This window comes from Rhinoderma darwinii, chromosome 9 (assembly GCF_050947455.1).
Source record: "Rhinoderma darwinii isolate aRhiDar2 chromosome 9, aRhiDar2.hap1, whole genome shotgun sequence".
Taxonomy (NCBI): domain Eukaryota; kingdom Metazoa; phylum Chordata; class Amphibia; order Anura; family Rhinodermatidae; genus Rhinoderma; species Rhinoderma darwinii.
The window spans coordinates 29,866,012-29,890,995 of record NC_134695.1 but is presented as its reverse complement, the minus strand read 5'-3'; the positions used below and the strand labels follow the sequence as shown (position 1 = coordinate 29,890,995).

General features: G+C 42.9%; 1 protein-coding gene across 14 annotated transcripts in view; it reads left to right on the top strand.

Annotated features, from left to right (window-relative positions):
• NRXN2 (neurexin 2) overlaps positions 1-24,984 on the top strand; it is a 760,118-nt gene that overhangs the window by 192,239 nt on the left and 542,895 nt on the right. For all 14 annotated transcript variants that reach the window (XM_075837456.1, XM_075837449.1, XM_075837451.1 and 11 more), the window contains 2 exons: positions 2,875-4,207; positions 21,598-21,615. In XM_075837456.1, coding sequence (XP_075693571.1) covers positions 3,466-4,207; positions 21,598-21,615 — 760 coding nt within the window. In that variant the 5' untranslated portion in view covers positions 2,875-3,465. The remainder of the gene's footprint in view (positions 1-2,874; positions 4,208-21,597; positions 21,616-24,984) is intronic.

The window sequence follows — 24,984 nt, the reverse complement described above, 5'->3', positions numbered from 1 at the left end:
AGTAGCTCTCGTACGAGCGCTGCGGTCTCATCAAAACAGCTCATTGGCGGGGTCCCGGGAGTCGGACCCCGACCCATCAAATATTGATGGCCTATCCTGAGGATAAGCCATCAATGTTTAGGGACTGGACAACCGCTTTAAGCCTACGATGTAGCAGGCTTAGAGGGCCCATGAGACAGGATCACAGATTGTGTGATGCTGTCTGCTGGGCCCTGTATCTAAGCCAATCACATGGTAGGCTTAGATACAGGGCCCATGTGTGATCCTGTCTGATTATACTGTATAAGATTACTGTCTGCTGGGGCCCTGTCTCTAAGTATCTTACATAACCACATGGTAAGCTTAGATACAGGGCCCATATGTGATACTGTCTGTTGGACCCTGTATCTAAGCCTACCACATGGTAGGCTTAGATACAAGGCTCCAGCATACAGTAATCTTGTACTGTATAAGATTACTGTCTGCTGGACCCTTTATCTAAGCCTACCTTGTAGTAGGCTTAGTTAGATAGAGGGTCCAACAGACAGTATGGACCCTGTATTTAAGCCTACCACATGTGTTACTAATCGTTTTTTTGTGTTTGTGTTTTTTTACAGGTTCGGTCGGTGGACTACGTCGGATTCGAGGACTACTTCAATGACGGCTTTTTTATTATCAATAAATTGGTTAATGAGGGTTGGGTGGGTTTTTTTTATTTCAATAAAATATTTTTTCTATGTCTTTGTGTTTTTTTTAAACTTTATTACTACCGCCTTAGTGATAGCTGCTGGCTGATTGACAGCGTCCATTACTAAGGTGGGGCTTAGTATTAGCCGGTGCAGAGGCGTACACTAACCCCCATTATTACCCTGGTACCCACAGCCACCAGGGGTGCCGGGAAGCCGCGGGCTGGTATTATCAGGCTGGGAAAGGACAGAACCAGCGGCCCTTCCTCCCCCTGGTAATGTTAGCCTGCTGCTGCTTTATTGTATCTGGCTGGTTATGAAAAACTCACGTCATTTAAAAAATAAAAAAAAATTGGAAAAAACTATCTGGGGTCCTCTCCCAATTTTCATAACCAGCCAGATACAACATAGCAGCAGCAGGTAGCATTACCAGGATGGGAAGGGCCACTATTTTTGCCTAACCCCAGCCTAATACTACCAGACTGCGGCCGCCCGAGTGCCCGACCATCACTGCAGATGGTTGGGTACTGGTTCGTACCCGGCTCTTCCCAGTACCCCTGGTGGCGGTCGGTACCGGGGTAATAATGGAGGTTAGTGTACGCCTCTGCACCGGCATAACATTAAGCCCCGCCTTAGTAATTGACGTTGTCAATCAGCCAGCAGCTATTACTAAGATGGTAATAATAAAGTTTAAAAAAATACAAGAACATAGAAAAAATATTTTATTGAAATAAAAAAATCCACGCAACCCTCATTAACCATTTTATTGAGAATAAAAAAACGCTGTCATTGAAGTAGTCCTCGAATCCGACGTAGTCCAACGACCGAACCTGTAAAATAACACAAACACACAAAAATAATTAGTAACACATAAAGAAGCAAAACAATTATTATTCTTACCTTTCCTGGGTCCAGCACTGGAGCCGCAGTGTCAGCGAGCTGGGCCCTATATCTAGGGTCGTAGTGCTATAGATATGCTGTCTCCTATACACACATATACACACACACATTTTCTTGGGGGGGACACATGTACTGGGGCTATTTCCCCTGACGTTTTAAGACCTTAGTGACGCCCCTGGATGCTAGTGCTGCATTGTTGGGTCACTTAGGAGACCCAGCGATGCAACAAAGCAGCGGGCTGTTGGCCATGAGAAATTTGCGTGGGGGTGGGGCGAGTAAGCCTTTAGCTACGCCCCTGAATACTGGTATCGTTTTATGTGGCAGAAGGGTCTTTGGGTCCACTCAGGCAACTTCTACCTCTGCATTCCTTACAGCCATGCCCCCGCTGGTGGGACTGCAACCCTTGTTCTTCTATAGTAACAAAAAATAATAGACTAACTGCAATGTATATTTCAGGGGGGAAAAAACACGTTGAATAATCCATAAAAGCACTTGCTATCAGTTTAGTCATGCAGTTTGTTTTTTTATATATCTTCTAACATCATTCTTCTTTCCTACAATCCTCATTTCATCATCTTTACAGGTCTCTGCCGTCTGCCACCCCCAAACCCTCTCTCCTCCCTCCTTCTTCTATAATATTCGGCATGCTGTACTTTTTGAAATAATTATCACTTTCGCATTTAAGGAGATGAAGATTGGAGTCTGTATACAAATTACTTTTCTGTCAGTTGCTTAAAGAGAGATCACGGAGGGGGGTGAGAAGGATGGATGGGAGTAAATGTTGCATTTTTTTGTATCATTGGAGGGTTATTCCCAGTGGAAGCAAATGAGTGAATCACAGAGAACGAAAAGAGATATTGCCTTTCAGCAACAGATCAAGACTACATGAACCATAATGCTTTGCAAACAAAAACGTAATAAGCATTAGGAATAGTGGACACACACGCATATTACTCTTTAATCTAAGATCAACTCTAATAAAACTACCAGGGATAGTAATAGGTTGCTTTTGTTTTTTTAACTTTATGTTCTACAGTGTTTTGTAAATGAAATACCATAATGAAATGTGATATTACTATTTAAATTGAGGCAAAAAATTCAGTTTCAATGTCCTAGGTCTGTATGTGGATCTCTGTATACCCTCCCCCCTCTAGATACACCCCTGCATACTGTATATTGAATTACATCATAGTTCATAGGTACCACTGAAATCAAAATATGTACTTTGGCACAAAATTATTTGAAATTTTTGGAAAATATTGTACATATTTTATTAATAACAATACTTTCTCTTTTTTTTTTTTTGCAGCAGTGAAGATCACCACTGTGCCTGAGACATCATCCTTACAGCGCTCTTATCTCAATGAGACATTTAATTTTTAGAGACTATCAGAAAGAAAAGGATAAAAAGGGGAACCTTGTCGGTTAGTTAGGTTGCAAAAAGAACATAGGAATAATACAGAGCTCATGTAAGAGTAGAGGGGGTCTTTCTGTCATTAGGGTTATAATACTGAATCTATCTCTTCCATAGAATAACAGTAAGGACAGGAATGTAAAGATAATATCTCCCTTTTTCTTTCCCCTCCATCCTTCCCTTGCAACCTTTCCTTTCCTTGTCTCCTTTTTCCTGATCTGCAATTTTTAAATTTCCTATTTTTTGCTCCTTATTAGTTTAATACCATTTATGTTTTTATATATTCTTGTTTTTCATATCTTGGATTTGTAACTGTACTTGAATCTTCCATTTATATATTTACCCACTTTTCGCATTCATTTTGAATCGTTTCTTGTCTTAGAATCATAATAACTTTGTTTTTCTAATAACCTTTGTACTCATGCTCAACCTCTGTATTCCACCTCTTCTATATTCTCACTTTTAAATCCCCTTCATTCACTCTCCATGTGGTCCTTTCTTTGCCTGTTTTTTCTCCTCTCCCTTCCCCTCTTTTCCTTCTCCCTCCAGTTCTATGGGGCACCTGGTCAATGGGTTCGTTACTCTCGTCCCACATTAGCAAGTGGTAATGGAGGGTGGGGAGAAGACCTTACCTTCCGGCTTCGAACAAATGCCAGCCGTGGCCTCCTCCTTTATCAAGATGATGAAGGTGACTGTGATTTTCTTGAGTTAGCCCTTGATGGAGGGCGGCCACGTCTGAGGTTCTCTATCTCTTGTTCGGAGCCTGCAGTTGTACGTTTACCTCGGGTGGTATCAGATGGGCTCTGGCATGGTATAGTAATTGGAGGTAATGGTCGGGAAGGTTGGTTAGCTGTAGATGGAGAAAGAGGAGCAGCTGAAGTGCGTTCAAAGCGTAGAGAAATGATTCTTCGCAGTGACCTTTTTGTTGGTGGTCTCCCTTCTGATCTACGTTTATCAGCTCTAACTTTGGGTGGGGCCAAATATGAGCCACCTTTTCTTGGTGAATTAGAAGGTCTAAGGTTGGGGGGAAGGCCAGCCCAACTATTGGCCAGCCAAGGGATAGGAGGAACAGAAGAAGATGAAGAGAACGGGGAAGATCGGGAGAGGGTTCATTCATGCCGTGGAGAAAACCCCTGTCTCAATGGAGGAAGATGCAGAAATGATGCGGAGGGGGATATACGATGTGACTGTCGGGACACAGGATACCATGGAGAAAATTGCTCTGAAGGTGAGGAAAATGCATTTAGGGACATTCCATAATATATTATATTATAGTCTAATCTATTAGTGATTATCATGATTAATGGTGTTTCCCCACCATTAAATATCATATACACTGTATAACTAAAAAATGTAACAGAGTTTGCCATTTACATGTTGTTAAGAAAACGATCCATTAAAAGACATGACATTTACTTACATAGCATGGTGCTACCTGATGTTTAAAGGGTATAGCAATGTACATGCCCCCCTAATGAGCTGAGTGCTGATGGACAGGCACGCTCAATTACTCTCCCCACAGCCAATTGCATAATGATCCTCTGTTCACTGCTGAGCGGCCAATAGAAATAGCTTTCTGCTCTGCTTGTCAGGAAAGGAATAGAAATAGTACTGTATTGCACATGGGAACATTGCTTCATACATTGCATTAATATGACTGATTCAATATTGGATGTAGATAGAAGAGGGTAAGGGGTGCTATAGGCCATGGGCTGTTTGGATTTGGTGTTCCACCTTCACTCTGGAATTTTGGAAGGAGTTTTCCACAGAATGTTACTTGCATTTGCATACTTACACATGTTCAGTACATGCACAGTCCTACTGTTTCCGTTTCTCTATTTTAGCTTTATTTTATGTTCTCACTTTTTGCCAAAGGTTCTCATTGGTTTAGGTTTTGTTTCTGAATTCACACAAAAATTTTGATTTTATGATTGTGATTTATATAATATAAAAACGCAAAATGAATAATAATTGATATGATTTTTACATTCCATCAGTATTTTCAGTTATTCAAAGGAGGAAAAAGCCATCAAGTAACTTAAGTAACTGTGCCACTAACATCCACTTACACGACCACAATCGAAACAAAATGGGAAAAAAATAATGTTTTTTCTTATATGAAAAAAAACCCAAAAAGAACTAAGACTGCTCGTATTTACTATGCACTGGTAAAGTAAATGTGTTTCAAGTATAGTATACAAATTTGACACAATTATTACAGGTTGAACTCTACTGTAACTTTATTTCAGTCAGCTATCACGTGCAACAGTACACAGGAATTACATTTGCAACATTGGGAACTTGGCAAGTTGAGCATTGTCGGTAATTAAAATATGAGCTTTAAAAAGATTTAAAAGATTTACTACATACATTAACCAAAGCGTAACAGCAGATCAGAACTATTCCTTAAAGCACAATAATTAGCAGGATGACTTTGTTTCACTAGATTAGTACTTGATAGGCCGTGCTTTTATGTTATTGCCATCACTACTGTACATAGGAAAATTCAAGGAAATCTGTTTGCAACTGCAGTGGGTACTACATACAACATGTATTATTTCTGTACTCGCCCCATTGTTGCGTTTTCTGAATTGAATTCTCGTATTTGTCAGAGATATGGTAACCGTTATCAGTGCAGGCTCGTTATTTGGCCTTGATCTACACCTGATGTTTTTTATAGGAAGTTATCTTCAGTTATTTTATGTCCTTAGCGCTATTATGTTCTAGGAAGAGATATAAATCCTCCTGTTAAGACTTTAGTCATTGTCATACCGAACCGATTACTAACTCTTAGCAGAGGCCATCCCGGGATTTCTGAGTATGTCTTAGCCTGATTCCGCACACCAGTTTCGACAATTTTTCTATAATTTTGTTTAGAACTTCTAAGATGTCAAATACTATTAGGTGTGCTCCAATAAGCTATAGGTGTATCTTGTTTTTCTGACTCTAGCCATGCCACTATCTGTCTTTTTGTTGTGCGTGTTTTAGCAGAGACCCCAGCTGCCACACATTGATGAGAGACGTTTTATATTACTAGCTAGCATAAGGGACATATCAAATTGGCTGGTGGCTGATGTGGGGATTGGTAACAAATAGCAACTAACCACTGTAAAGAAGTTGCAACGTTTCTAAATATTGTACACTCAAAACTGTTGCTCAATTTTTAGTTTCTGAGAGAGTTTTTTTTAGAACTAGGGATCATAATGAACAGTTATTTTATTTGTTTATTGTACTCATCCATTTAATCACAACTACAATTTTTTTTTATTTTTACCATTATTATCATCATTATCATTATAAATTACAACTTAGAGGTTGTATGGAGAAGTAAAGGCCTGTTTACATCTGAGTTGGAGGCACCATGTGGGGCATGCGACGCAGATCTGGACAAAAACACTGGAAACAATAGTGCAGAATGCAGCGCTATTGTTTCCGGTAAAACCACAGACACCGCAACAGAAACACGACGGAACCCATTAAAGTCAATGGGTTCCGTCAGCCGCCGGTGGTGTCCTTCATACAACAGAATTGGGGCTTTCGGTGTTTTCGTTGTACTGTTCCTCTGCTGGAGAAGAGCAACAGAAATACCAACGAAGATGTAAACAGTCCCTAATATGTATGTGTGCATGATTTTTGGATCTGTTAGAATGGTGTCAAAAGTTTTGCACTTTCACAATGTTATTTTTTATTTTTTTCCCCACAGTCATAAAGTTAAAATTTGTAAAAATATGTAAGTTTGTGCCCTTTGCGCTTCAAAAATCAATATAACATGTTAAACCTGCAGACTTGGCGGTATGGCAGGTGCAGTTGGAGGGCAAGGCCTGCATGACAGATGAGAAGGGGGCATGCAGCAGGTCTTCTTCAGGGAGGATGCAGGAGATGGCACAGCTATTAATAAGGAAGGGGAGAAGGCCGAAAGCCGTATCCCACATTACACAGCAAAGCAGCATTTTGTTTAGGTCCTGTGTTGTGTTCTGGGATGAATTTCTTTTATGTTTGTGGTGTTCTTTTACTCAAGCAGCTAGCAGTAGTGTTGTGCCCGCGGTCGCTGACCGTAGGCATGTTGTTCTTACCGACAGCCACGACAGTAGGACACTGAAAGCTTTCCGGCATCTACCTCCCAGGAGATGCCAGCACACGCAGCTGCACTGTTCTGCTATCGCCTCTAGGGTGGGCGCGCTCGTCCCCTGCCTTAAAGGGCTAGTGCGCGCACCAGTCAATTGTTCCCTACCCAATCCCCAGCTCACCCTGGACTATAAAAGGACTCTGCCCTCCTCCTCTTTGCCCATGTTCTTTTATGCAAATGGTCTCTTAGTTGTATCCTGTAGTCTGTGTTCCTGTATGCTGTATCCTACATTCCGTATCCAGTAGTTGTGTTTGTTCCTGTTGAAGTCTATTGTCAGATTGTAGTGTCATCTGTGCCGAGTGTCATCTGTGTCAAAGAGTCTGCTACGCCAAAGTGTCATCTATGCAAAAGCGTCCGCTTTTCCAAAGCTTCTACTACGCCAAGTGTCTGTCAGAACTTCTATCCAGGTACTCCTATTCTAAAGACTATCATTGACTGTAGTTTGGCCTGCTGCTACTCCGCTACAGTGGAGCGGTCTAGTGAGTCCATATACCCCACACCTGTGACAGTACTCTTGCCATGGATCCTGCTGGTCAACCTAAAACTGCGATCCAGCTGATGCAAGTGGACATGCGTGACCTCCGGGAACACCAGGATCAACTCTTACAGGCTGGGAACTCAGTCATTAACTGTTTGAGTCGTCCTTCTGTTCCTCCTCTGGCTGCTACTGCTGTTCCACCACCTGCTATCCCTCCTGCCTGTCCTGGGTCTGCAATCTCATTGGCTCTACTTCCTCGCTATGATGGGGATCCTATGGCCTGTAGAGTTTACATTAACCAGCGTACGATCCACTTCAAATTACGAGCCCATCTCTTCACTTCTGATGAGGCCAAGGTCGCTTTTGTTATTTCTCTCCTCTCTGGCAAAGCCCTGGCAGGGGCGAAACCCATCTTGGAATGTTAGGTTCGGAATACTTTGATCTGTCACTGTTTTTTGAGACTTTCCGTACAGTGTTCGAGGAACTGGGTTGAACATCCTCTGCAGCTGCCTCACTGCTGACTCTCAATCAAGGGGAATCAACTGTAGGGGAGTATGCCATCTCCTTCTGTACACTGGCAGCTGAGCTGGCCTGGAATAATGATGCTCTAGTGGCAACTTTCTGGCAGGGACTATCTCCACGTATAAAAGATAACTGGCGGCTAGAGAGCTCCCCTCTACTTTGGATGCCTTGATACTGCTAGCAACCCGGATCAATATGAGGATCCAAGAGCATATTTGCGAAGTTCACCAAGAGAAGAGATCTTATCAATTGACACCTAAGTTTCAAAGACCTCTTCTGCCTTCTCTAGTTGTATCCCGGGAGGAGCCAATGCAAATAGACAGACTCAGACTGTCCGACCAAGAGCGGCAACACAGACGGGTGTTCTTCTGGATTGTGTCTATATTGTGGTCACAAGGGACATCTTGTGTGCCAATGCCCTCATAAACCGGGAAATCCCAAACATCTAGGGTTGATTGGAGAGACAACTCTAGGAGAATCCACCTCTGCTACTAAATTCTCTCCCAGACTGTCTATTCCTCAATCTATTGTCACCAGTAAAGGATTGCACGGTGTGTGTGCTTACTTGGATTCCAGAGCGGCAGCAAATTTTCTCCAGCAGGACCTGGTAGACCGTCTCCACTTGGTCACTGTCCCTTTGGAGAAACCTCTGGCCTCGCTTCATTTGATAGACAGCCCCTGCCAGACCCTATTCTGTCTATCACTAAGCCGCTGAGACTAAAGATAGGAGTCCTCCATTCTGAGCTAATAGCCTTCTATGTCTTAACCAAAGCTATTAACCCCCTCCTGCTGGTGTTACCATGGCTTCGCCAGCACGCCCCAGTCCTTGATTGGAATTCCAGAGAGGTCCTCCAATGGGGACCCCAATGTCTTCACCACTGTCTGCCTCAGGTTCGGCCTGTTGTTTCTCCTCTTCCTCAGTCTCTCTCTGGACTACCTCCACAATATGCTCATTATGCAAGTGTCTTCAGCAAAAAGGAGGCAGAGATCCTTCCTCCTCATCGTCTATATGACTGTCCTATCGAGCGGCTGCCTGAAGCTCTCACCCTCGTGGACGGGTTTATCCTCTCTCCTTGCCAGAAACCCAGGCCATGTCGGAGTATGTCAAGGAGAACCTAGAGAGGGGGTTCATCAGGTAGTCTACTTCGCCAGCCGGAGAAGGATTCTTCTTTGTGGGAAAAGAAGGATGGATCTCTTCGTCCGTGCATTGACTACCGTGTGTTGAATCAAATCACAGTCAAACACAGGTACCCCTTGCCACTTATCTCCAAGCTCTTTGACAGATTTCGTGGAACCAAGGTTTTCACTAAGCTGGATCTATGCAGGGCCTATATCCTGATCCGTATCCGCAAGTGTGACTAATGGAAAACCGCATTGAACACTCGGGATGGTCACTACGAATATCTCGTAATGCCCTTTGGACTATTCAATGCTCAAGAACTGTTCCAAGAATTCGTAAATGACATCATCCATGATATTTTGTATGTCTGCGTGGTGGTGTATCTGGATGACATCTTGATCTACTCACCGTATCTGACGACGCATCGAAAACATGTACGTCATGTCTTGTTGCGGTTAAGTGGGAATAGCCTGTACGCGAACCTCGAGAAGTGTGTGTTTGGAAAAAATCCTTGCCCTTCCTGGGTTAGATTATTTCTGATCATGGTCTTCAAATGGATCAGGAGAAGGTGACGTCCGCCCTGGAGTGGACACGTCTTCAAGGCCTCCGAGCTATCCAGAGATTTCTTGGTATTGAACATTTTTATCAACAATTCTCTCCAAATTTCTTGTCCCTTACTGCTCTCATCTCAGCTCTTACAAAGAAGTGAGTGAACGCTAAGTACTGGTCCCCTGATGCAGAGTCGGCATTCTTCAACCTCAAAAGCACCTTTACTTCTGCCTCCGTTCTTCATCATCCTGATGTGACTCAACAGTTTTCCTTGGAGGTTGATGCCTCTTCTATTGGTGCATGAGCACTCTTGTTTAAGGGGAATACCAAAGGAAAAACAGTGTCATGTGGATTCTTCTCCAAACTCTTCTCTCCTGCTGAGCGCAAGTAGGCCTTGGAAGAGTGGAGACACCTGCTGGAGGGGGCTACTAATTCTATCATCATCTTTAGGGATCACAAAAATCTCACATATTTGCAGTTTGCACAGCGACTGTAATCCTCATCAAGCCACATGGTCGCTGTTTTTCACCAGATTTCAGTTTCTTTTTCTTCACTTTCGCCCCACAAAAACATTAAGGCTGATGCCCTGTCCGGGTCATTCGAGACAGACGACTCTGAAGAAAGTCCTCAACACATAATTGACCCTTCCAGGATTATTACAGTAAACCCTCTACAGATCAAGGATATCCTTGCTGGAAAAATCTTCGTTCATCCTGCTGACCGGAAAATAATTTTCAGCTGGGGACATAGTTCCAAACTGGCTGGGCACTTTGGTGTCCATAGGACTCGGGACTTTATTTCTCGTCACTACTGGTGGCCTACGATGCCTAGGGATGTTATGGACTATGTTTCCTCCTGTAGGAACTATGCCTTTAACAAATCTACCCATTCCAAACCTGCTGGTCTGCTCCAACCTCTTCTGGTGCCTGATGCCCCCTGGCAACACATCGCTATGGACTTTATTACAGACCTTCCCCCTTCAGCGGGATGTACTACTGTCTTGGTAGTGGTGGACCGTATCTCCAAAGTGGCACATTTCGTCCCTTTGACTGGTCTTCCATCTTCTCCTCGTCTGGCAAATCTGTTCATTCTGCACATCTTTCGTCTACACAGACTTCCCCTCCATATTGTCTCGGGCCACTGTGTACAGTTCACGTCCCAATTCTGGAGAGCCCTGTGTAATCTGTTGGATGTGAAGTTGGATTTCTCTTCTGCCTATCACCCATAGTCTTATATTCAAGTGGAAAGGATCAATCAAATATTAGAAAATTATCTTCGTCATTTTGTTTCTGCTCAACATGACAATTGGGTACAGCTTCTGCCTTGGGCAGAATTCTCTTATAATAACCATACAAGTGTGTCAATTCTGCATTGTGTACAGTCAACATCCACGAATACTTCTTCCTGTGCCAGTCATGACTCAAGTACAGGCAGCTAATTCTTCATTTGGGAATTTCCTTCACATCTGGCAGCAAACCAAATCTGTGATCGTTCAGGCATCTCATCGCATGAAAAGATATGCTGATAGAAAAAGAAAAGTTTCTCCTCAGTTTTCTCCAGTAGTCAAAGTCTGGCTATCTTCAAAAAACATTCGTCTCAAGATGCCTTCTCACAAATTCACTCCCAAGTTCCTAAGGCCTTTCAAGTTCTTGCAATGAATAAACTCTGTGTCCTATAAGCTTTGGCTGCCTCCTACTCTCAGGATTCCCCACTCGTTCCATGTGTCCCTCCTAAAGCCTGTGGTCCTGAACTGCTACAGTAAATCTCCTAGTTCTACAGTTGCTGCCAGTGGTTCTTCTGACGTCTTTGAGGTGAAGGAAATCCTAGACTACAAAAGGGTAAGGGGAAAGACCTTTTTTCTGGTGGGCTGGAAAGGGTTTGGTCCTGAGGAAAGGTCCTGGGAGCCAGAATAGAACATCAATGCTCCAACTCTCATCAATAAGTTCCTTCTACGCTCTGGACATAAGAAGAGGGGGCGTCAAGGGGGGTACTGTTGTTCCCACGGTCGCTGACCACCAGCACGCTGTACTTACTGGCAGCTACGACCGCAGGACACTGAAAGCTTGCCAGCATCTCCCTCCCAGGAGACGCCAGCACACGCGGCTGCACTATTCTGCTATTGCCTCTAGGGCACTTGTAAATTGTTCCCTACCCAATCCCCAGCTCACCCTGTATTATAAAAAGAACTCTGCCCTCTTCCTCCTTGCCTGAGCATTGCTGTGTCTGCCCATGTTTGTTTATGAAAATTTTAGTTGTATCTTGTATCCCGTGTTCTCGTATGCTCTATCCCGTTTCCAGTAATTCTATTTGTTCCTCTGTGAAGTCTAGTGTTGAAGTCTAATGTCATCTGTGCAAAGTGTCATCTGTGCCATTACGCCAAGTGTCTGGCAGAACTTCTATCCAGGTACCCTTTGTAATGTCCATGGCTGCGGGCTGTCAGCTCCAACCTCCCCTGACAGCCGCAGCCACGAGTCGGCAAGCGCTGGCCCCAGCCTCCTCCTCAGGAGACGCCAGCGCTCGCGTCCACTCACCTCAGCCGGATCCCGTATGGTGCGCGCGCACGCTCGTTCCTGCTCTTAAATGGACAGTGCGCACCGGACATTCTGATGAACTTCGACCCGTGAGTACCCTGGACTATAAGAGGGGTCCAGCCACCTTCTTCTATGCCTGAGCGTTGTTGTGTTCCCTACATTGTTTATGTGATAGCCTCCTAGTGTGTTTCCTGTTCCTGTACCTGTCCCAGTTCCTGTTCCTTTCATTTCCATACCATCCTGGTCGAGCACTGTGTTGTACCAAAGTCGTGTCGTGCTGTTTCCATGTCTGACCTGCTTCACCTCGCCTGACGTCTACTTACTGCCTGGTCCAAGCCGAGCCTGCCTTGCTACTGTCCGAGCTGCCACAGGTACCCTATACGAACTGATGACATTGCCCTGCGCCCTGTTGGCCAGCTGCCTTACCGCCAAGGCGGTACGGCCCAGTGGGTCCACAGGCCCTTCGTGATACTCTTGTTCTAAAGACTATCATCATTGACTGTAGTTTGGCCTGCTACTCCGCTGATGTGTGCTGCTACTCCGCTATGGCGGCGTGGCCTACTGGGTCCACATACCCCACAGCTGTGACAAGTAGCGTGTAGGAGTCCTTGGATTTGGTTAAATAAATTGGTGGGGGGCATTCATCATGGGTATGTATGCCCAAAATGTAATGTTAGGTTTGACGATTTTGCTGTTTTTTAGGCTCTGTAGGATGGTATCTCGAAAAATCAGTGGATAATAAGTAGATAGCATCTGAGCAGGGGCTTTGACTAGCCAGATGTTTGTAGATCCAGGGATTCCCCATATGTTTTGTCATATGTGTAATGGTATCATTTAGAGGTGGCGCTAGTTGTGATAACATGGAGTGGTTTTGAATGGTTAATCTGTGAAGGTTATTATTAATAAATAAATTTGTATTTTGTTAGAATAAAACAGCTGCTGTGGCCATATTTATTCAAAGCTTACTGGCTCATGTAGAATAATCCAGCACTTCGTGTTGCAATAACACATACTTACTGTGATGTCCCCCGCAATGTACTTTCCTCGGTCCGGAGTCCTCCTGTCCCAAGCTGCTTCTCTCCTTGCTGCATGGCGTCTGGTGACTGCTAAAGTAATCTAACAGAGAAGAGGAGCGGATCAGCCAGGTATTGAAAAACGTTCTCACAATTTTAGTTTCTCCCCTGGAAAGGGATTGTACGGATCTTCTTCCATAGGCCGAATTTGCTTATATTAATCATACTGGGGAATTCTTCTCTGGTCTTCCATTTCTATGGGCAACATCCCAAAAAAGTCCCAGCAATGTCTGAGGTCCCAGCAGCTAATCTGTCCCATGCTTACTTCTTACTTATCTGCCAGGAGGCGAAGGAGGCTATTGTCAAAGCTATAGGTCGACGGAAAACAGCTCTGTATTTTCAGACGTATTTAAGTTTGCGTGTGCAAATACCCTTATACTGAATAGTTTTTCTAAAAAAAAAATCTCCATCTGCTACCTCTTCTACTCCAAATATCAAGTACGAGGGTAACAAAATTCTGGATTCTAAAAGGGTTAGGGTATGTGCACACGCAAACTCAAAAATGTCTGAATATACGGAGCTGTTTTTAAGGGAAAACAGCTCCTGATTTTCAGAAGTTTTTTAAGCCACTCGCGTTTTTCGCAGCGTTTTTTACGCCCGTTTTTTAAGCTCAATGAAAAACGGCTCAAAAAACGAAGACATGCACTTCTTTTTCGCGCCGTTTTTCGAAAATGAGGCTTAAAAAAATGCCCCGTCGGAACAGAACGCCGTATTTCCCATTGAAATCAATGGGCAGATGTTTGGAGGCGTTCTGCTTCCGATTTTTCAGCTGTTTTTCGGGGACGTTTACGGCCTGAAAAACAAAAACGGACGAAAACATGCCGTGTGCACATACCCTTAAAGGGAACCTGTCACCAGCATTTCACCTATTAAACCAGCAATACCTGGTGGTAGTGGGTGAAAAATAATTTCTATATAACCTATAATTGTCTTCTTAGTCGGCTCTGTGGCTTTAGTATTCAGTTTTTTATTGTTCCCACACCGTATACTAATGGCAGAAAAGAGTCAAATCTTCGTTTGAAAAGAGTCAAATCTTCATTCCTCAAGTCTTTCCGAGTTTACCCCGCCTCCTTACTTTTGATTGACAGCTTCTCATCACACAAAATCCTGAGCTTGCGCATTGATGTCCTATTCTGGTATGTGCGTACAACGGGACACCGGATTATTACGATAAAAGGCGCAACATGTTTGCAGACCGTTATTTACAGTCGGAGGAGGAGTTTAGGAGAGGGGATAACGGCAATGAACTTTTGATAGCAGCGGCCAGTGAGAGATAAGTAAAGTTTAAATAGGTGAAATGGTGGTGACAGGATCCCTTTAAAGGTAAACTCCTGCTCTTGGTCGTCCTGAGGAGAAACCAATAGAAAACATTCATGCTCCATCTCTCCTGAGGGATTTTTATTGTAATCATCCCCATAAACCCAAAAAAGAGGAGCGTGGGGGGGGGGGGGTGCTGTGATGCTCCCTGCCATGTACCTACATCGGTCCAGCGTCCTCCTGTCCTCACCTCACTGCTTGACGTCTGGCAACCGCTCCAGCCGCTTCACTAGGCCTTAGCACGCCCTGACCCTTGTTTCCTTAAAGGGCCAGTATGCCCCAAATTTTAAAGTCGTCACCTGAATTTATACATAAACTCCTCCTTCTCTGGAACACATTGCAGAGCAATTTGGTTCCTTAGTGTTCCTAAGTTATCCCTGCTGTCTAGTTGCATTTCTGTGTACTGACCTTGCCTGTTTTTGACCATCTGTGCCTGCCACCTGCCGTGACCTATTGATACATTTACCATGGCGAACCTCTGCCGCCTGCCCTGACCTATTGCTATGTTTATCGTGATGAACTTCTGCTGCCTGCCCAGACCTTTAGTGCTCCAGACCACTCTGCGTCAACTAACGTCAGCCGTCAACAAGGAAGTAGTCCTGGGGTAGCGACCCCCTCAGCGAAGTCCACCTCCCTGTACAGGGGTTAAAGGGTGAAGACCCGGGGTTCACTTAGAATCCGCTCCCCAGAGTAGCCCCAAGTCGAATCCCTTGGTGACAAGGAGGGTTCACACCATCAACTGCTGGCCCTACTACAGCTGGAATCCTCGGGCTATCGTTACACTTGCTTTATTTCATTTGACTACACTACAAAGACATCACAAAGGTTTAAAACCACCGCTTACGTATTTCAAGCGCTAACCGCACTCTTAATCCTAGCATTTTGATTGAGTGCGGTTAGCGTAATCGCATAAACTGTTGTTTTAAACCTGTGTGATGACTTTGTATTTGAGTAAAATGGAATACAGCAAGTATATGTCTTTGCAACACGGAAAGCTAGACTATTCTATTCGGATTATCAATACTTGCCTGTGGAAGTAACACGTACAAGCTGTTTCCGGTCTGTTTACTGGCTCATGTGCATCATTTAATGGGGGTGGGTCGTTATGTAGTGTTAGGCTGTGTTCACACGAGCCTATTACGTCCGTAATGGACGGAACGTATTTCGGCTGCAAGTCCCGGACCGAACACACTGCAGGGAGCCGGGCTCCTAGCATCATAGTTATGTACGATGCTAGAAGTCCCTGCCTCTCCGTGGAACTACTGTCCCGTACTGAAAACATGATTACAGTACGGGACAGTTGTCCTGCAGTGAGGCAGGGACTCCTAGCATCGTACATAACTATGATGCTAGGAGCCCGGCTCCATGCAGTGTGTTTGGTCCGGGACTTGCGTCCGAAATACGTTCCGTCCATTACGGACGTAACATTCTCGTGTGAACCCAGCCTTAGGCTATGTTCACACGTTTCTAAATTGCTGTAGATTTTCCGTCCGGACGGAAAATCTGCAGCGTATTACAGTAGCAGCAAAGTGAATGAGATTTTAGCAAATTTCAATCACATGCTGCAAAAGATTTTGGTGCAGATATTGACCTGCAGTGCAGATTTAAATCTGCAGCATGTCAATTTATGCTGCACAATGGTTGCGCATTTGTTGTAGATTTTGCCCACTGAGTTCAATGGGGAAATGAAAATCCACAACATACTCTACCTTCCCCTGGTACCTCACTAGTGTCGCGTCCCTGCTCCCAATATCTGGTCTCTCTGCAGCCGGCCTCCTGGGATACATTTTTATCCCATTTGAACGCTGCAGCTTCAATTGGTACGAGACATCACCCTAGGAGGCCGGTTGCATAGAGGCAGACCAATGAGAATAGGGACACTAGTGGGGCGCAAGTGGAGGTGAGGATGGTCTTTTTTTTTTATCCAGTAGCTGCAAATCCAGCCAAAAACCTTCACCAAATCAAAACACAATTTGGTGCAGACTTTCTACCAAAATTGCCTGTGGCATCTGGGTAGGCTTTGTTGCAGATTTTACTGCAGCAAATACTACCCGTGTGAACTTAACCTTAAAGTTGTATTTTAATACCCCTATCAAATATACTCATTTAATTTAAATACATATACGTTTTATATGAGTTTTTTTTACATAAATGTTTTTCTGTGTTTGCGTATATTTGCTTAAAGGTAACCTGTTACTAGACTTTTGGGCACTAAACCACCAGCATGTCGATGTATACTGTTGGGGTCTAGCATCCTAAATATTCCCCTCTCAAAATTGTCCATTTTAGCATTTTGTCTAAAAAGATTTTATAATAGAGCATGCACTGACTATAAATGACAAAAGACTAGTCTTGAGTTGTATAACGCGTGCCGCACCTGCCAGGGGTCCCCGCACCCGGGTCTCATACCTTCTCCGCCATCCTGCTACCAGTTCGGCCCACCGGCATCTGCTGTGTGTGTCTTCCCCTACTCATGGCCATATGCTTCCTTTGGCGCAACCTAGCTGTATCCTGCAAGGGTTCCTGTTTACATTTGATTCCAGCTATCCACTACCAGCCTGTATCCAGCTATCCGCTACAAGCCTGTTTCTTGCTATCTGTGATCAGCCAGTGCACAGCTATCCTCTGCTGGCTGTGTCTAGCTATCCTCTGCCAGCTTTGTCCAGCTACTCGCTACCAGCATGTTTCCATCTATCCACTGTCAGCATGCATCTAGCTGCCAGTCTGCCTCCTGCTGCGTACTACAAGATTGTGTTCTGTTATCCGCAATCAATCTGCATTCCGCTGTCTACTGCCAGTCTGCACCCAACTATCTGTGATGAGCCTGAAGCTTCCTGTCTATTACGAACTGTGTCATTTGATCTGCTTCCATCTGCCAAGGTACCATCTGCCAGTGCCTGTACCCTCGGTGTGCTACACCGTTGTATCCTGGTCCGCTGGGCCAGCTGCTACTCTCACCAGTACCACCTCGAAGAGGTAGCGACCTGGTATCCTAGAGGGTTAAAGGGCAAAGACCAGGGAGGCTACTTAGATAACTCCCTTAGAAGTGGCCCTAAGCCAAACCGGTGGAGTAGCCAAGTTGGCCTACAACCCGCTGGTTGTAACAAAACAAGTCCAACGGCATCCTGCACATGTTTAGGTTTCAGATGAAGTGAAGGCCAGTACACCTGAACACTTTTCAGGACTCTTCTCCAGTCATTTATAACTTCTTTTTAGGCAAAATGCTAAAATGGACAGTTTTGAGATGGGCATTTTTAGAACGCTAGACCCCCAGCAGTATATCAGCAAGGTAGTGGTTTAGCGCCTTAAAATCTAGTGACAGGTTCCCTGTAAATAATAGTTGAATGGATAAAGGTATACACCAAATTATACTCAGCTTTAGGTCTCACGCGCACATTTATTTTATGGCTGTTAATAAACTCTCAGTTGTACAGAGCTATAATATAACATGAACAGAAGTCTATTGGACCACACTGCACCTTTATATGCCTCCTAATTTCAATGAAAAATTGGCAGGATACACCCATATCTCATTTGAGAACATAAAAAAATAAAAAATATTTGCTTTCCATTGTTGCATGGCTGGTAAATGAAAGATATAGTATTATATTATTTTTTAACTACTGTATGTGTCTTTTTTGATTAAAAGGAAACTGTCAGCAGTTTTGAGGCTTTAAAACTGTTAACAGAGCTATATAAGGGAGGGAAAGGGCACTGAAAACATACCTTTTTGTTTAAGTCATGCAAGTTGCATGACTGAGAAACCAGCGTTTGATTTCCCCCAGCACGGCGGTCACAAGTGCCACTCTTTGCTCTGAGTGACGGCTCTAGCGGCCAATCAGGAGACCGCTAGAGCCGTCATTTAAAGCAAAGGGGCAGGGCTGACGGTGTGCAGTAAGGAGGATCCAAGAGCACTTTCACATCAAGTGCCCACCTCAATGCAACTTGCATGATGTTTCATTCCCCCGATGCTGCGGTTGCAAGTGTCATGACCGAAAAACAAAATTTATGTTTACAACATCCTTCCCTATGTTTCTGTCAACAGTTTTGAGGCCTCAAAATTGCTGACAGATTCCGCTTAATTGCATTTTTAGTTTTTTTAGGGAAATCAGAATTTAAAACCAAACCACTAAAAAAATAAGAGCATAAAGAAAACCAAAACTAGAGGGCCTGCTCACATCTCCAATTTTAACAGTTCTAGACTTTCATGCTTTTATGTTTCCTCTTGTCTCCTGCCACCCTGTATCTAATACAGATCAAACATACCTAGATGAAATCCGTACATCTCTTACAAATACTATTCCTTTCCTACTCCAGTATCTCAGAAATAATTCTTATTGAAAGATATTCTCTTTTTATGTTATGATTGGTTGGAAGTGACACAGATTGCAAAAATTCACTTATCTAGAGTAGTGGTTCTCAAGCTACTGTCACATGGCATCACATGGTCATTAGCAAAATCTGAAACAACGCTAAACCACATATCATTTGCATATGGTCGGTACTTACAGTCATTTCTTATCATCCCTAAAGTTCCTTTACTCACTGCACCTTGTCATTTTATTCATATTCTATTGGGAGAAAAGCAGAACAATACTCAAGCTTGTTGTATTACAAGCGATGCGTCCGAGACGGAGAATACCTCTTTATTTGGGGAATTGTCAAGGTCTCAGCTAATTTTATCTTTTGACTTGTCCGTAATATTTTAGAAGTCAAAATAAGGTGGAATCCACTCTGAAGATTATATTAGGGTATGTCTGGACTAGCAATTCCTAAATACAACCTTGTCTTTCATTTTCGAAAGCATTTTAAAAGTACACATGTAGGGAATTCAGGCTGCAGACTATGGTCTGTCATAAAACAGTCTAGAGTCTGCTGACCGGTCTGCAGAGCAAAAGTGACCACCAATATGGCTATTTTTGCTGCCGTTACATTTTCAAAAGTTAACTAAAGGGGTTGTCACATGAAGATCTCGTGTTCATATTCTTTTTTTCTAGAGACAAAATAATATAAAAAGTTAGCTTAACATATAAAATACTTAGGCTGGGTTCACACGACCTATTTTCAGACGTAAACGAGGCGTATTATGCCTCGTTTTACGTCTGAAAATAGGGATACAATACGTCGGCAAACATCTGCCCATTCATTTGAATGGGTTTGCCGACGGACTGTGCAGACGAGCTGTCATTTACGCGTCGTCGTTTGACAGCTGTCAAACGACGACGCGTAAAAATACAGCCTCGGCAAAAGAAGTGCAGGACACTTCTTTCAGACGTAATTTGAGCCGTTCTTCATTGAACTCAATGAAGCACATCTGAAAATTTACGGCTGTCAGAGAAGCCTCGCAAAATGCGAGGAGGAGCAATTACATGTGAAACGAGGCAGCTGTTTTCTCCTGAAAACAGTCTGTCTTTTCAGACGTAAATGCCTGCTATCGTGTGCACATACCCTTAGCTGTATTCAGACTGATTGCTACTGGGGTACAATGAAGAGTTCTCTTCTGAATATTGTTGTTTTTTTCTTCCAGCCCCCCCCCCCTTCTTTTTTGGTTGAACTTGCGGACATAGGTCTTTATTTTAACTATATAACTACAAATACTAGTTTATTGAATGTCATATATTTATGTGACTATTCATTCCCAGAAACAAGTTACATCTTCAAAACCGTAGTAATGTTTTGTACATTATACATTGGATCCATTCCTTTCACAAGCTTATTATCAGAAAGCTCCCAGTTCTGATAAATACAATGTATTGCAGCAGTTTCCTAATATATATGGCTTTATTTATCCAAAACCTAAATTGATTCTTTAAAGGGCTTGTATGCTTTGGAAAACTCCTATCTATACGTCCATATTCTACAAAAAGCTGCTCCCACTCTCTGGCAGACCGGGCAACTGTATATTTCACAAACACCCATAATGGGTGCAATGTAATACTACCGTTCTCCAGCAGTGGCCTATATAGCGCCGTTCCCTGGAGACCTCTCACGAGAAAAGTGGTTGTTCAAACTCGACAACCCCTGTTAGTGGCTGAGACCCAACCATGATGTGACTATAGTTTATTATGTAGCAGTTATGAGCGGCGCTCTGTAGGTTATTGTTATAAAAGCCTTAGTTCTGGTATAATTTTACTGAAATTTGTTGTCAAATCTGTGAAACCTAAGAAGTAGAGGTGAATTAACAATACATAAATGCTCTTAGCATGCTGGCTATCACAATGCTTTCCATTGTGTGTTCTGTGAGGCACCTGCTTGACTGATAGTCCTCCTCCTTTCTCCCGCTTTCTCACCGTTATTCTATTTTTATAAACTACCGCCTTCGCTATCTCTACATCTGTGCAACATTGCACTCTCTCTTCTCTTTCATCATCTTGCTTTTTAGTCCTCTCTCTATTTTCCTTCATCTCAATCACTTTCGCAATCCCCCTCCCTCTTTGTGGTCCCTTGTGGATGTCACCAGCAGTGACACTGACTCTCAGCCTGGGGTCTACTGGTCTATTCATATCCATGGAAGGGGGGGGCCTCCTCCAGGGGGCTCAGCTGGCTGGATGAACATTAGCTCGGGGTGGTGGTAGTCCAGGGGCAAGGAGGAGGATGAAGGTCACAACATCTAAACAGAACTGAGAGATAGGGAGGGATGGCGTTTTGATGAAAAGCTCACAGTAGAAGGGGAGTGAAGAAGAAGGGATGTGTGTACTTTTCTGTAAAACATTGCTTAAATTACAATGCAGAAATAAACAATGAGAATTAGGGGAAAGTGAATTATACATATGATTGGGAAATAAGAACATGTGCAGTCGTGCTCTCTCTGTCTTTCTGTCATTGTGATTTTCTGCTCTTATTGCCTTTAGTAATTGTCACATTGGTCTTTTTTTTCTCTCTCTCTCCCTGTTTTCATACAGAGGATCGTGTGATTGAAGGTGAGTACCTGCTTGTTTAAATAATACCATATTATACTCCACAGGGATCTGTGATGGAAAGGGTTAGGTATCACGGTATAAATTTCATTTTCTCCCCTCCTCGCTTCCAACCATTTACTTTCTTTACCAACCATCCGTCTCGTCTCTTCTCTGCTCCCCCCTCCCTATTATCTTATTTCCCTGTCACCTGACTCCTCTGAACATAATAATGAGCAGGCATTATGCAAATTATGTTAATTAGACTTTAATGGGAGAGCACAGGACTGGAAATCAAGAGATGTTTAGGAGAATGGAAAATAAGGAGGGATGAGCGTGACAGAAAAATAAAAGAAAAAAGTTGTTTAGTGAAAGATACTCCTACCCAGAACACTAAAATGAACAAAGAATACTGAAGGTAAAACTTACTGCATTGTTGGTACTGAGATGGAATAAAGTTAAAATTCAACTAAAAAAACAGAAGAAAGGTAACAATCAAGTTTAAAAAAAAATGACTCGTTAATTTTGTAATAGCCAGAGACCCCCATCAATCCCAAGAATGGGTCTGCCTGATCCCTTTTCCAGGCAGAACGAGCCACATACTTTTACCCTCCATTATTCTCTGGAAAATGCAGAAAAGGACATTTGCTTTCTCACATGGCCATATATGGCTGGGATATCCCATAATTTTTTTGATTGGTAGGGTTCCAACTCCTGGGATCTCCACCAATTCTAAGACTGAAGAGTACACAGTGCTGGGCCCACCCGGCAGCGCTTTTGGCCATCTGGCAGTGCAGTCTCTTCAATGGGGCTGTTCTGCAGCTCCCTGCACAATGGGCGGCCAGGGAGCCGCTATGCAGGGAAAAACAGTGAAGGTGACGCAGCGATAAATTCTCAAGATTGGTGGGGGTCTCAGAGGTAGAACCCTACTGGTCATATTGTGATGACATATACTAGTAATATGTCATCACTTTGTAGATGGGAACAGCTTACAGATGTAGCAAATCCTTAACTTAACACTGATTGCTTGCTGTAGCGGGATAACTTATCGCTTAACACAACAAAAGTCAATGAAAAAGTCAAGTTAAAGTTTCTTGCCATAGTGTTTTTAACACTTAAGTGTCAATTTAAAGATTATTATATTTGCAGGCATAATGAACTCTTGGTAAAAGAGCAAATAGAATATTGAGATACAGAGGAAGGGTTTGCCAAGGCCAGTGATAGGGTGCCACAGTCCAGATTTGTTATCCAAACAGCTTTGGTTAAAAAAATAAGCAGTTTGAATAATCTATAAATATAAGTATTAAAATAACTGCTGAGGAGGCACTTCATTGTTTAAAATGGATTCAAGGTGGAGTTTTACTTTAAGTATCCCCCTTCCCCAACACAATTTCTTCAGTTTCAGTAGCTGTTTTGTGGCATCACCTTTATGGCTCTACTGTCTGGTGGTCCTTAGTGACATGACCGGCCCTTGAACCTATTACTGGTCAAAGATGTGAGAATTGTTTAAAAAAGCATGAAAGGGCGAAGCGTCACATATAAAGACTTTCTGCCCGTGAAGCTGATCCTGTAGCTTTTGAGCTGGGTACCAGCAGCAATAAGGATGTACTGTCTAATCTCCACTTCTTTTAGTGCCCTTTATTTAAATGGCAGACTCATGCCCTGGCTCCTGTATAAATTGACTTTATACCATAATCTTTTACCCTTGTAAAGATTTATTATTCCTTTCCAATTGATTCTAAACTCTTTTCTTCCATTCCTGCCTCTGCACTTTTACTGCCCTGAATCATTCTTTTTTTCTACACCCCAATGTCTCACCAGATCTTCCTCTCCTCTTCCACCTCGCTCCCTCACCTCCCTCGGGGGTCTCTCTGTTTGCTGTCTCTATGCTGTGTTTTACAGATAAGAGTCAGATTCTCTGTGACTTTCATATGCTCTTCCTTGGACAATAAAAATGGTTGTTCGTGTCCACACAGGGAGAGATGGGTTTCAGTATGGTAGATAGATAGCCGTGCATGACTTCTATGTACAAGATATCCATGAATGTTATTCGAGTAAGTTTTACAGTATAAATCTGCTGCCCATGTTTTCTTTGAGGAGCAGCAATGAGAATAACCAATTAACTACCGCACATAAAAAGATAACTGAGTGTTCATCGTAGAATTGTGTCATTGCTGTACCTCAATATTTACTGTGTGACATCCAGATTTATTTATTACGGTTGGCTATTACTAAAGAAGAAAATTGTGTTAATATTAAACATAATATGTTCTATCCTCACACATGTCCAGGTCAATGTAAATGGATGATATGTAGGTTTTAGCCACTTCACTTGAGTAATGTTTTATTCACCTAGCCGATGTTAATATTTATCAAGCCCGTTTAACTAGCATCAGAAATTATTAGCATTGAGAGCAAGATTATCACTCTGGACTAAATGATACAGAGGTGAGTGTTAAGACTCGGATTGTATGTTGCTCATTTTAATACACTATTTAACCTTGCTGTTACTTTTTGTTCCTACTTTTTTTTTTTTATAGTTGAAAAATAAAACATTTTGTATCTACCATAGAGAAATGAAACTTTTCAGTGTGACCTTATTTGCTTTAGGCTTTAGACTGTGGTTAATGATGGCTACTTTTTTTGACGACTATTTCAAGGAGAAAACATGTTACAATTATATATTATATGATAAAACACTGGGTAAAACCGACCGTGAACGGGACTTGAGGATATTTGTGGACAGTAAACTTAATTCTAGCGACCAGTGCCAGGTAGCTGCTGCTAAGGCAAATACAATCATGGGATGCTTTAAAAGAGGCATAGATGCAAATAATAATGTACTTCTGCCTCTATACAAATCACTAGACAGACCACACATGGAATATCGTGCACAGTTGTGTATAAGAAAGATATATCTGAACTGGAGCTGATGCAGATAAAGGCAACTGAACTAATTAAGGAAATGTATGGATTGCAGTACAATAAAGATGATCAAACGTGGGGTTATTGAGTTGGAAAAATGTGTCTTAGGGACAACCTAATCATTATATGAATGGACAGTGCAGGGATCTGTCTAATGATCTATTTATACCCAGTACTGTAAGTATAACGAGGGGGCATCCTCCAAATCTAGAGGAAAGACGGCTTCACCATCAACATTGTAGGGGTTGCTTTACTTAGATTATGGAACTCTCTGCCATATGATGCTATGATAGATAATTTGTTAAAAAAAATAGTTCAATGGGTGTCTGGACATCTTTCTTGAAAGAAATAATATAACAAGTTATAGTTACTAGATTTCTGGAGATGGGATGTCGATCTAGGGATTTAGTCTCATTGCCATTGAGTCTGGACGAGTTTCTTCACCCTAAGGCCCTGTTCAGACGGTGG